This window comes from Procambarus clarkii, unplaced genomic scaffold (assembly GCF_040958095.1).
Source record: "Procambarus clarkii isolate CNS0578487 unplaced genomic scaffold, FALCON_Pclarkii_2.0 HiC_scaffold_196, whole genome shotgun sequence".
NCBI classification, from domain to species: domain Eukaryota; kingdom Metazoa; phylum Arthropoda; class Malacostraca; order Decapoda; family Cambaridae; genus Procambarus; species Procambarus clarkii.
In genome coordinates, this window is record NW_027189229.1 from 300,001 (window position 1) to 313,841 (window position 13,841).

At 35.4% G+C, this 13,841-nt stretch overlaps 1 protein-coding gene across 2 annotated transcripts; it reads right to left on the bottom strand.

Annotated features, from left to right (window-relative positions):
• Positions 1-23: 23 nt before the first annotated feature.
• LOC138349835 (glutamic acid-rich protein-like) lies at positions 24-13,101 on the bottom strand. Of its 2 annotated transcripts, XM_069320587.1 has the most exons (7): positions 12,855-13,101; positions 10,850-10,948; positions 10,097-10,299; positions 9,408-9,569; positions 8,220-8,387; positions 5,181-5,303; positions 24-403 (listed from the first exon to the last, which is right to left on the bottom strand). In XM_069320587.1, the coding sequence occupies exons 5-7, from the start codon at positions 8,380-8,382 to the stop codon at positions 183-185; spliced, it is 507 nt and encodes a 168-aa protein (XP_069176688.1). In that variant the 5' UTR covers positions 8,383-8,387; positions 9,408-9,569; positions 10,097-10,299; positions 10,850-10,948; positions 12,855-13,101; the 3' UTR covers positions 24-182. The 2 variants fall into 2 exon arrangements, with proteins under 2 accessions (XP_069176688.1, XP_069176687.1); XM_069320586.1 differs by lacking the exons at positions 9,408-9,569; positions 10,097-10,299; positions 10,850-10,948; positions 12,855-13,101 and adding an exon at positions 9,176-9,400.
• Positions 13,102-13,841: the final 740 nt, after the last annotated feature.

Consider the following 13,841-nt stretch of genomic DNA (forward strand, 5'->3'; position numbering starts at 1 on the left):
TGATAAATTAATATATGGACTACTGACTTTAAACACAAGTTTATTGATTTTATTAAAAAAATATATCATATATGTTACATAAATACTTAGGAATTTTTTCATAGAAATTATATTGTTTTGTAAAGGAAGTAAGATTGATGGGAGTCACCTCTGACTCAATTACATTATCAAAAAATAGTTTATTATCTGCTATCAGACAAATTGTGCGTTATTTTCTTCTGAACCATCATGACTTGCCCTCTTCCAACAGATACATCTTCCTTCTTGACTATCTTCAAATTATTTCTTTCTTCTTTTCTATTTGATGGCTTCAAAATAATGGACGTCTTCGACCCTTCTAAGATATGATCTTTGGGAACCCTGATGAAGGTACTTGCTTCAGCAGTAAGTAGACACTGATGTGCTGAAAATGTGGAAAACATAACATATATAATAAATATTTATTTCTTGCAAAAAACAAAACACCAAAATCACAGAAATTTGGAACCATAGTAGTCTGTAGACAGAGGCCACCAGGCATTACAACAATCGGTAGACAGAGACCAAGAAGGGCAATTGTGGTGCCACAATGGTTTCCAAGAATCCTAGCATAGATTATTTGAGTTAAAATTGGTTTACTTTTACCAAGGGGCCATTTGGAGGTAGGCCCACCCCAGTACCCAGTGTGTGTGTATTCTTCCAAATAGTGTAGAGGTGCCATAGGCACAATCAGAGCACTGTATAAACATCAGAGGTCCGCGGTTGTTCAACGTCCTCCCAGCGACTATAAGAAATATTGCCGGAATGCCGGACTACCATGATGGTGAAATATGGATCTCAGAGTACAATCTTTTCAAATGTGATAGGAAACACCGGCTTCAGGGTGGGGTCAGCCTCTACATCAAAGACACACTCATCTGTACTGAGCTGCTAAACACCTCAAATGATATGGTGGAAGTGCTGATAATCAAAATAGAGATCCTAAATGTACTTATTGTCTTTGTATATAAGTCACCAGAGGCAAACCCTCAGCAGTTTAAACACCAACTAATGAAAATAGAACACTGCTTGGAAAACCTCACAAATCCAGCTCCGAACATCATCCTGCTTGGGGACTTCAACCTACGGCACCTGAAATGGAAGCACCTGGCTAATACAGTAATATCAGAAAGAATACCAGGAAGTAGCCTAAATGAACAGGCACATGCAAATGACCTGCTACAGATGTGCGACAGGTTTGCCTTAAACCAGCAAATAAAAAAACCAACTATAAAGAACACGCTGGACCAAAATTTTCACTAATAATGATGAATTGATCAGGAACATAATGATTACAAATACCTGTTACTCAGATCACAACTTAATTGAAGTTATGACAACCATGGGGAATAGACCTTCAAAACCAGTCCAGATTCCCGGTGGAGGAGATTTCAGCAAATTCAACTTCAATAATAAACAGATAAACTGGGAGCAAATAAACAAGGTCTGCACAGAAATAAACTGGGAAGAACAGCTAGAAAATGCATATCTGAACCAGTGCCTGGAAAAAATAAGCTCAGTAGCACTAAAAATATGTTTAAACCGCATACCCCTAAGAAAAAAGAGGAAGAGATGCAGATTGGAACGAGAACGTCGTTCCCTATATAGGCAAAGAAAGCGAATCGCGGAACAACTTGAGTCGCACCCTATCTCAAGAACGGCGAAGAAGGTTATGTAGAGAAATAGAAACAATTGAACTCAAGCTACAAGAATCATACAAAACCCGGGAGAGGCAAAGAGAGCAAAAGGCCATCAGTGAAATAAAGAGGAATCCGAAATATTTTTTCTCCTATGCAAAATCAAGATCAAAAACCACATCTAGTATCGGGCCCCTGCGAAAGGGAGATGGAACTTTCACCGATGACAACAAAGAAATGAGCGAGCTACTGAGGAAGCAATACGACTGTTTTCTGCGAGCCATTAAACGCACTAAAGATTTCTAACCAAAATGAGTTTTTCATGGATATGATACCAACATCAAATCATATATCAGACGTCACCCTATCCCCACTGGATTTTGAAGAAGCCATAAACAGTATGCCTATGCACTCTGCACCAGGCCCGGATTCTTGGAACTCCATATTCATCAAGAACTGTAAAAAACCACTATCACAGGCCCTCCACATTATGTGGAGACAAAGCCTAGATACTGGCGTTATCCCTGATATACTAAAAACAGCAGAGATAGCACCACTTCATAAAGGAGGAAATAAGGCAGAGGCAAAAAATTAGACCGATAGCACTAACATCGCACATCATAAAAAATTTTGAGAGAGTGCTAAGAAGTAAGATCACAAAATACATGGAATCACAGCATCTGCATAACCCCGGACAACATGGTTTCAGAACAGGGCGCTCTTGCCTGTCTCAGTTGCTGGACCACTATGATATGGCATTAGATGCTATGGAAGACAAACAAAATGCTGATGTAATTTACAAAGATTTCGCAAAAGCTTTTGATAAATGACCATGGTGTTATTGCACATAAAATGCGTTCAAAAGGAATTACCGGAAAAATAGGTAGATGGATCTACAATTTCCTGACTAACAGAACACAATGTGTAATAGTCAACAAAATAAAATCCAGCCCATCAACCGTGAAGAGCTCAGTCCCCCAGGGTACTGTGTTTGCTCCAGTACTTTTTCTCATCCTCATATCGGACATAGACAAGAACACAACCTATAGCACTGTATCATCCTTTGCAGATGACACTAGGATCTTCATGAGAGTAGGCAACATAGAGGACACAGCAAACCTCCAATCAGATGTAGATCAGGTCTTTCTATGGGCTACAGAAAATAATATGGTGTTTAACGAAGATTAGTTCCAGCTCATGCGCTATGGACAAAATGAAAATATAAAAACGGCAACCACGTAAAAAACTCGAGCAAATCATAACATAGAACGAAAAGGCAATGTCAAGGATCAGGGTGTACTCATGTCTGAAGACTTTACCTTTAAAGAACATAATAAAGTAGCCGTCACAACTGCAAGAAAAATGACAGGTTGGATAACAAGAACTTTTCACACTAGAGATCCTATACCGATGATGATACTTTTCAAAATGCTTGTGCTCTCTAGAGTGGAGTACTGCTGCACAATGACAGCCCCTTTCAAAGCTGGAGAAATTGCTGACCTGAAGAGCGTGCAGAAAACCTTTACTGCTAGAATCCACTCAGTAAACCATCAGTAAAAATTATTACTCAGTAAAAAAAAGTAACACATCTAAATTACTGGGACCGACTAAAGAGCCTAAATCTGTACTCCCTTGAGCACAGGCGGGAGAGATACATAATAATTTACACGTGGAAAATATTAGAGGGGCTGGTCCCAAACCTGCACACAGAAATAACATCACATGAGACCAGAAGACATGGCAGGATGTGCAGAATACCCCCATTGAAAAGCAGAAGTGCAACAGGTACTCTGAGAGAGAACTCTATCAACATCAGAGGCCTGAGACTGTTCAACACGCTTCCGCTACACATAAGGGGCATAACTGGCAAACCCCTCAGAGTGTTCAAGAGAACTGGATAAGCACCTCCAAAGGATACCTGATCAACCAGGCTGTGACTCATACATCAGGCTGCGAGCAGCCGCATCCAACAGCCTGATTGATCAGTCCAGCAACCAGGAGGCCTGGTCGACGACCGAGCCGCGGGGACGCTAAGCCCCGGAAGCACCTCAAGGTACTTGCCCTACCATCTACATGATTTGATGCTCTGCAAATACAGCACACATCAATTCATTGGCACACTTATATAATAATTATTTGAGAATATATAACAAGTACTTTATATTTAAATTATTTTTTTTTATATTTGTAGCTATACAATATTTGTATCCCTGGTTTCCATACAGTATATTCTAAACAAAATATATATTAACAAAACACATCACAACAAATAGTTGACAGCTGGTAGACTGCCAAATAACAAAAAGAGCTTTGAATATATGATCAGATATTCTTGAGATGGGACAGGAACCAAAGACTCGCCAGGTCCAAAAAGCACACTTGAAGCCTCCCCAAAACCTCCATTCATTCATTCACAAACTTCTCCCAAGACCATCATGAATTAATGAATGAATGCATGATGGTCTTTCCCCCAAGACCAAATGATCCAAGGTATGATCCAAATATTGAAATATATTCCCCAAAGATCAAAATATCCAAGATATGATCAAAATATTCAATCAAAACTAGTGACATCAAATCAGCTTATAGAGTGGGTATCAAATCAACAGGAGGGTATAAATAACAGGAGAATTTGAGTTAAACTAGATAGCTGCTTCCGCAAGTCAGACCTTTTCAAATCTGCAGTCTCTAGTAAATCAAATGTTTATGTGAATAAATGTCTGACCAGGTTCAGACAAAATCTCTTATTTAAACTGCGGAGTTTCTGGAAAAATTCCCCTGTAATTAAACATTGTTTTGTGGGAGACAATACAATTATAGCTAGGGGGACTGACACTGGAAAAACCTATTTTATAACAACTGAAGCTCACCTCAAATCTCCTGAATGACTGTGGGATAGCTGCTGAATAACCAGAGTTCAAATTATAACCTCATTTAACTACCAATGTGTACTTTAGCTCTGCCTTTCCTTCCAAAAGGTTTTAACTTAAAAAAAAAAAATGGGTCTTCTTTATTATTGTCTCTTTTTTTCTTTTTTTACTTCCTTGTTCCATAGTACACTGGCTTTGCCTGTGTCCTCTAGTATAAACTTTATCATCCAGTGTACCTCAGTGTATCTCAATTTAATCTACCACATTTTGTTTTAGTGTTTTAGTGTAACTTTAATATTAAACTATAGTGTACTTGTTATATTATAGTAAGTAAGCTATTAATTTTATAGATTTCATAATTGCTTTTTGACTTTTATTGGTCATCCATTGTTATTAATTATTCTAGTTCATTTTTACTTTAAGTTCCAATAAGTTTTCATTACTTAAATTACCATTAAGTTTATATTACTTTACAATTTTTAAATCTTTAAAATTTATAACTAAAACTGGACAAACTGGAGGAATGGCCCAAGAATATATACACCAGTTGATTGACAATTGAAACACAGGACCATAGAGCCAATCCTCAACCCCTGCAAACACAACTAGGTGAGTACAAGTTTTGCTTAGAAATCGAAGAATGAGTTTTGATTACCTGTCACAGTTGTATCTTGAGAAAGTCGGTGTTTCTTCATTTTTTTCAAGGACTTATCCTCTTGCTCTACATTCTTGTCTTTCGCTTCCCTGATCTTCCTCTTTTGATTTTCCTGAATGTGAACTGAAAATAAGGAAAACCTGAATAAAATATATATCCTCATTAAACAAAAATTGTGTTTCTCTACAGCTGCAGCTACAGATAACACACAAAGCCTCTCTACTTGAATTAATGCACATGCTACACACACAAACACAATACTTCAAATCTACAAAAGTGACAGCAGAGAAGACCCACTCAATTATAGACCTGTATCATTGACAAGTGTAATGTCAAAATATTGAAAAATCTTTACCATTGTTATCATTGCTGTCTTCTTATATGTGCTGTCAATCTGCTGTATGGTGTCTATTAATCTTGTTTAAATTACCAATCAAGCTGTCAGTGTAATCAATCAGAGCTTTAATATACCAATGGGCTTTAATATACCTACTATTCTCTCTCATCTCATTTTTTTTCTTGCAATGTATTTGTTATTTTATTAATTCTGCTAGAATTTACCTAATTAAAATTATCTATTAGATAAATGACCTGCCTGAAACGCTGCGCATACTAGTGGCTTTACAAAATTGTAAATACTATGCTATGTATTCTCACAAACCCAATGTACCTTCTTGTATATAAATAAATAAATAAATGAAATATATATATATTTATATATATATATTTATATGTTGTACCTAGTAGCCAGAACGCACTTCTCAGCCTACTATGCAAGGCCCGATTTGCCTAAAAAGCCAAGTTTTCATGAATTAATTGTTTTTCGACTACCTAACCTACCTAACCTAACCTAACCTAACTTTTTCGGCTACCTAACCAAACTTAACCTATAAAGATAGGTTAGGTTAGGTAGGGTTGGTTAGGTTCGGTCATATATCTACGTTAATTTTAACTCCAATAAAAAAAAATTGACCTCATACATAATGAAATGGGTTAGCTTTATCATTTCGTAAGAAAAAAATTAGAAAAAATATATTAATTCAGGAAAAATTGGCTTATTAGGCAAATCGGGCCTTGCATAGTAGGCCAAAAAGTGAGTTCTGGCTACTAGGTACGACATATATATATATATATATATATATATATATATATATATATATATATATATATATATATATGTCGTACCTAATAGCCAGAACGCGCTTCTCAGCCTACTATTCAAGGCCCGATTTGCCTAATAAGCCAAGTTTTCATGAATTAATGTTTTTTCGTCTACCTAACCTACCTAACCTAACCTAACCTAGCTTTTTTCGGCTACCTAACCTAACCTTACCTATAAATATAGGTTAGGTTAGGTTAGGTAGGGTTGGTTAGGTTCGGTCATATATCTACGTTAATTTTAACTCCAATAATAAAAAATTGACCTCATACATAGAGAAAAGGGTTGCTTTATCATTTCATAAGAAAAAAATTATAGTAAATATATTAATTCAGGAAAACTTGGCTTATTAGGCAAATCGGGCCTTGAATAGTAGGCTGAGAAGTGAGTTCTGGCTACTAGGTACGACATATATATATATATATATATATATGTCGTACCTAATAGCCAGAACGCACTTCTCAGCCTACTATGCAAGGCCCGATTTGCCTAATAAGCCAAGTTATCCTGAAATAATATATTTTCTCTAATTTTTTTCTTATAAAATGATAAAGCTACCCATTTCATTATGTATGAGGCCAATTTTGTTTTATTGGAGGTAAAATTAACTTAGATATATGACCGAACCTAACCAACCCTACCTAACCTAACCTAACCTATCTTTATAGGCTAGGTTGGGTTATGTAGCCGAAAAAGTTAGGTTAGGTTAGGTTAGGTTAGGTAGGTTAGGTAGTCGAAAAAACATTAATTCATGAAAACTTGGCTTATCAGGCAAATCGGGCCTTGCATAGTAGGCTGAGAAGTGCGTTCTGGCTACTAGGTACGACATATATATATATATATATATATATATATATATATATATATATATATATATATATATGTATGTTGTACCTAGTAGCCAGAACGTCATACTCGGCCTACTATGCAAGGCCCGATTTGCCTAATAATCCAAGTTTTCCTGAATTTATGTATTTTTCTCATTTTTTTCTTATGAAATGATAAATCATTCCATTTCATTATTTATAAGTTAATTTTTTGAAATTTGAGTTAAAACTAACGTAGATATATGACCGAACCTAACCAACCTTACCTAACCTATCTAAACGTAACCTATACTCACACAACTAAGTCAATAATTTATGTTCCTAATATAATATAATAATAATAATTCAAATAAACTAATTGGAAACAATTTATTGAAAATAAAGTAAATCAATCGGCCTATTAGGCAAATCGGGGATTGCATAGTAGGGCAAGAAGTGAGTTCTGGCTACTAGGTACGACATATATATATGTGTATGTATATATATATATAAAAGATTTCTTACATTCTTGAACAGACACTAGCATGCATAGCTTTTTGGGCAAGTCCTTAATCCTAATTTTAACACTCACATTCCCAGTAAGCAGCTCATATCAGCTGTCTAACTCCCAAGTACCTATTTACTGTTAGGTGAATAGGTGCATCAGGGCAAAAGAAACTGCCCATTTGTTTCAGCATCTAATAAAAATAGAACCTTGACCCTTAGGATTACAAACCCAGAGCACTGTCCACTGAGCCGTCAGGCTCTGATGTTAATTTTAATATTACTGTGAACTGGAATACATGAAATAAATTATATCAGCAGTCAAGTATAATACAACTAACAATTGAATTAATAGTGGTTCAGAACGGACCGAAACGTCTTTGTATTTTCATCTTTTTGTGTGTGGTTAGGACAACATTCTTCAGCAACATTATTGTGACTCATCAGCTGTATAAAATACAACTACTTTATGCAACAAATCAGTAATGTAATTGTGGAACCTAAAAACTTGTCTAAAATATATACAAGTTTTGCTTTGAATTTAAAAAACGAAGAATGAGTTTTTATTACCTTTAATAGTTGAATCTTCGGACAGTCTTCGTTTTTTCTTCATTTTCTTTAACTTAAGCTCTTGCTCCCCATTCTTTTCTTTTGCCTCACTGATGTTGATATCTTCTTGGGCATCTATATTATTTGTTGGTATCTTGTTGACACTTGATCCATTGTCCTGCATGTATGCTGAAAATTAAGAAACATGCGTAAATTTAATATGGTATCATCATTACAAAATATGTCCTCCAAAAAACTTTAATTGAAAGAAACACTGAAATGTGAAATTTGGCAGCAATGATTAACTATGTCATTATGGGAATTTTGGTACCCATATGTAAAGGAAGTCTCATTATCTGATGATATAGACCTGATGCAAAGTAAAGTGTGTCAAAATTATTTGCACACCCTCCTCCACTATGTGATGGAGTGAAAAAAGATATGTGAATTCGGATAATTCTATAACAAATGTTCAAGACATGAGGAAATATTTCATTCAAAATGATCTGCTGCCAGAAATCTTGGTCAAATATCACCAGTTTGCTAACTGTATGTAGTAACTAAGTGATTGTAACCTATCCACCGCTGTCCACTGGATGGAGGCAGTGTGCAAGATAAACATATCAATTGTGACACTAGCTCTCCACACATGTCAGTTGCTTAATTTAAAATCTGTACTCATGGTCGGTCTCGAGCCCCTTGTCAATGTGGTGATGTGCATGGAATTATGTAATTAGGTCATCAAGATTGAAACTTGCTTAGCTAAAATGAATTGCTTGGTTCAATCCCGGAGCCAATTAATTATGTGCCTCTGCAACCATTTCCACTACCGCTAACAACATGGATATGGGATGCATAATATATGAACTAAACTACTGTACTATGTAAATGCTTTTCATTATTGCCAACACAAAGGAACATGCAGGTTTTATGATTTTCAATGTTAGCTTATGCAAAATAATAATAATAATAATTACCAAGATAAAACAATTCGGTGAGATTATTAACATTTTTGCTTGACAGACCACTTCCTGGTAGCATGCCCTTTGTGGTATTTCTATTGCCGACCTCGTGGGCCTCGTAGCCTGGTGGATAGCGTGCAGGACTCGTAATTCTGTGGCGCGGGTTCGATTCCCGCACGAGGCAGAAACAAATGGGCAAAGTTTCTTTCACCCTGAATGCCCTTGTTACCTAGCAGTAAATAGGTACCTGGGTGTTAGTCAGCTGTCACGGGCTGCTTCCTGGGGGGTGGAGGCCTGGTCGAAGATCGGGCCGCGGGGACACTAAAGCCCCGAAATCATCTCAAGATAACCTCAAGACCTTAAAATAGATGACAGCAACTTGATAACCACCACCTTGTAGCTTAGAGACCTGCAATACAACAAAATAGTTACAAATATAACAAATATTTTTAGTGTTAATTTGAACACAGTGTTCAAGAGATATGGCTTCAATTATAAAAAAAAAAGAGATTAACTTTATGATTACAGAATATAAGATGGGATAACCATAAGCTTCTGAAACAGACAGCATCCCTCCCTCATACAGCATTGGGTACATCTGCAAAAGTGCAGAAGTACCGAAGTAGCTTAAGATGTACTTTTCTTACCTAGTTTAAGAGACCTACTGATAGTTATATCATTAAAGTATAATTACATAACTAATGGAAATTAAAAAAATATAAAATAACACAAAAATACTTATATAATGCACATTACTTTATTATTAACATCAATAAGTACAGTATACACCAAAATTGAAAATGTTAATACTAATTAATTATCAAATGGCTTAAAATCTGTTTATTTGTGGGAAAATTTAAAACCTAACAGAATGGATATTAATACAATATGATACAATTCTAATTGAAGAAATAACAGAATGCATGAAATACTTACAGATTTTTTCATGGCTTTAAATGATCTGCAAAGGTTTTGATGCTTAGCAGCTCTTCGACCCATTTCCTTATATTTATCCTCCCGCTCTACATCACCCTTACGCTTTTCATCTATAAAGCTGTGTCCACAGTTGCAGAAATGTCGACGAACACTAATGACATTACTGCAGATGGGACAACACCGCTGGAAAGGTTTCTTCTGGCCTGTAAATAAAGATAATCTGGGCAATCATAAAAAAAAGAGTAAAATGTTTAAAATGTAATACAGTGGTACAAAAAACACAGTAGCAGCATAATGAAAGACCACAAAGCAGTACAGTGCTACAGAAGACTGAGCGGAGAATTGTGATTGTATTATTGAGAACCTGTACAGCACCAGATTTTATTAATTACACAAGTAAACCAAATTTAATGTTTAAATAAGAGAAGAATAATCTGGAATTTTCAATGTAAATCAAAATTGCATATTTGTGAACTGCAAATAATTGAATTGGGACTCAAATACTTATTTTACTAAGTTTTTTGATCTTCCAATAACATTAAATTAATATTCAACTTAACTAACATTTTGTGGTATTAATAAAGTTTGAAATAGATATGCAATTTTAACAGACAAAATTGACAAAACAAAATTAAGATTTTATACTCTATATCTAATGATAATATGAACTTACACCCAAATAAAATTAATAACATACAAAAATAAAATTTAAAGTATATATTATAAACAAATCACAATTATAATGTAACTTACTTGAATTACTGGAAGCCATTGCTGTAATGTTCTCTCAGATAGAATTGTTGACAATGTTGTAATGTTGCAATTGATAATGTTGTCTGATTTAAATTTTACCTAAAAAAAACAAAAATAAATTATTAACAGATATACAATAGCATCAGTTTAGATTAATTATAAAAAAACAAAAATGCATATTTTTCATATATATTTTTCATGCATATTTTTCTACCTTGCATATAAATGCAAGGTAGAATGCATATATGCACCACTAAGATGGTGGTGCATGTATTTTATAACACATTTGAACAATGAAACTCTAAAGATGATACAGAAGACACAAGAAAATTGGCACTGTAGGAGACATTGAAAAAACAGAAATAACATGATTTTAACAGTGATAAGTTACAGGTGCTGAAGTATGGTAGAAACGAGGAAATTAAATGAAACAAGGAACACAGGACGATCAGACCTACTCTAAGAAGGAAAAAACATGCAAGAGATCTGAGAATTACGACGTCTGACGACCTCACACTTTGTGAACATAACCGAGCAAATATAGAGGCGGCCAGAAAAATAATGGAATGGTTTATGAGAATGTTAAAATTCAAAGACCCCACCCACAGTAATGCTAATACTATTCAAATAACTGGTGCTGTCCCATCTTGAGTATTGCTCGGTACTGACTCCCCCTTTCTGAACAGGAGAAATCTCTGAATTAGAGGAAATAAAGAGACCATAAACAGCAAACATATAAATGATAAAACATCTAAATAATTGAGACCGTCTCAAAGCTCTCAAAATGTACTCTCTGGACAGGACACAAGAATGGTATCAAATAATACATATATGTAAGATACTAGAGGGCCAGGTCCCAAATTTGCACAGCATAATATAACAACATACTGGTGCTAAAGATACAGAAGGAAATTAATAATAGGTGTCATAGGTACAATCAGAGAGCAGAGTCTTAACAGTAGGGGGTTCAAGGGCTGTTTGCTAGGCTAGGCAAGGGTAGACTAGGCTTGGCTAGTGTTGGCTAGGTTATGCTAGGAAGAAGTAGGCTAGGCTGATTTACTCCACCAGTAATTGGCGGTCTGTCTAATTACAAGCTACCACAAGCTACACAAGCTTCACATAGCTTCCTGGCAATATGTTAGTAATGAATAAATAAGATATATTTACTCATTATAATGTTGGTACTGAATGTACAACACGAAAAAACATAATTTTAATCTGAAAAAGTATCTCTTTATAAAGAAATTAGACGAAAATAAAGAAATGGTGACACCAAATCAAGTCGACGATCCAAGCATCGGTTAGGTTAGGTTTGGTTAAGCTAGGTTAGATTTGGTTAGGTTAGATTTGGTTAGGTTTGATTAGGTTAGGTCAGCCTAACATATCATATTTATTCATTACTAACGTATTGCCAGGAAGCTTTGTGAAGCTTGTGTAGCTTGTGGTAGCTTGTGGTAATTAGACAGACCTGTAATTGGGGGGAAAGGGGGGAGGGGGGAACCTCAATATAAGCCTAATTTGTAGCTTCCTGTTCTCCGACACAATGATTTATTTTACGTCAGGCTTTCAGCACAGCCGCATAAAAAAACCTGGTTATTTATTTATTAATATACGAGATGGTACACTGGGGGTTAAGAGAGAAAATAGGAATAATGATGATTTTACAATCTTGCCCGAAACGCTATGCGTACTAGTGGCTTTAGGTATTGTATGTACTACCTCTATCTATAAATCAAACAGAATGTTTGTACTGTAACTCTGCATCTATGTATATATTTTTCCTAAATCAATTATTATTATTATTGTAAAGCCACTAGCACGCATAGCGTTTCGGGCAAAGATCCCGTACCCAGAAGCTGGGTATCTTTGGTTGCCCTGTGACTACTCTTATGACATTCCCTAACTCTTTATGACATTCCCTAACTCTTATGACATTCCCTAACTCTTATGACATTCCATAACAGTATTGTTAAACTAATAACAATGAACAGTAGTTCAATATTACCGGAATAATCCAACTCATGTGGCCATGTTTTTGTTGTGAAGCCCGGTCGATCAGTTCGTATACATCATACCTTCTTACGAAGGTTAGAGTCTTAAAAATGTCTTACCATTGCTGAGAAATCATAAGATATAATTATTTACAATAATACACTGGTTGTTTTTGTTGATTTAGGGGCGATGACATGAGTAAACTGGTTATGTTGTGATGATTTAGGGGCAACGAACTGTGGTTATTAGACTATGTTTTGTACATAAGCAAAAAAAACAAGATGTAATTCTTTTAATTATAACAATAATAACGACAAAAAGTTAATAATTAATGTACTTGTTAAGCAAAATTCGCAATATCTTAGTTTTCTTTAGGAAAAAAAAAGACATCTGGAAAAAGATCTGCATACTATGTCTTACATTTTATTCCGTTATTTACACTAAAAGAACAATTAAACGTACACTATCGGCCGTGCCTGGTGCACGAGCACCAGGCACGGGCACCGGGAGCATCCCAGACACTGCCTTAATCGACTGAGATTAAGGCAGTGTTATTTTCATTCCTTTAGAACAAGGAAATCTCATTCTTAAACTGTATAATATGAGCTGCGCAATAATTGCTGATCTTCAATAAAGAAATTCTGGAGGGTTTGTGCAAGGATTAGGATGAGTTAGCCTAGTTTTTACTGTATATCCGTTTCTGGTTACTCAAGGGTGACAGTGGCGGGCAACACGAGAATAAATATTTGTATAAATTCCAATTTCGATCAGATCTACTTGGGGATAGTTTACAAATGTTCGCCATGAAATTTACGTTTTCTTTAATAGCCGAAGAGCTTATTTGAGAAAACAGTATGGCATTGAATCAGCGTGGTAAAACAATTGTATTATTGACACGACGAGTATAATCGACGTAGTTTTTATATATGTTGCCGGCCGAACACATCCTTATGTGACGTTTTATACTTATGTTCTTCTAGAACATTCTATTGCGAACACA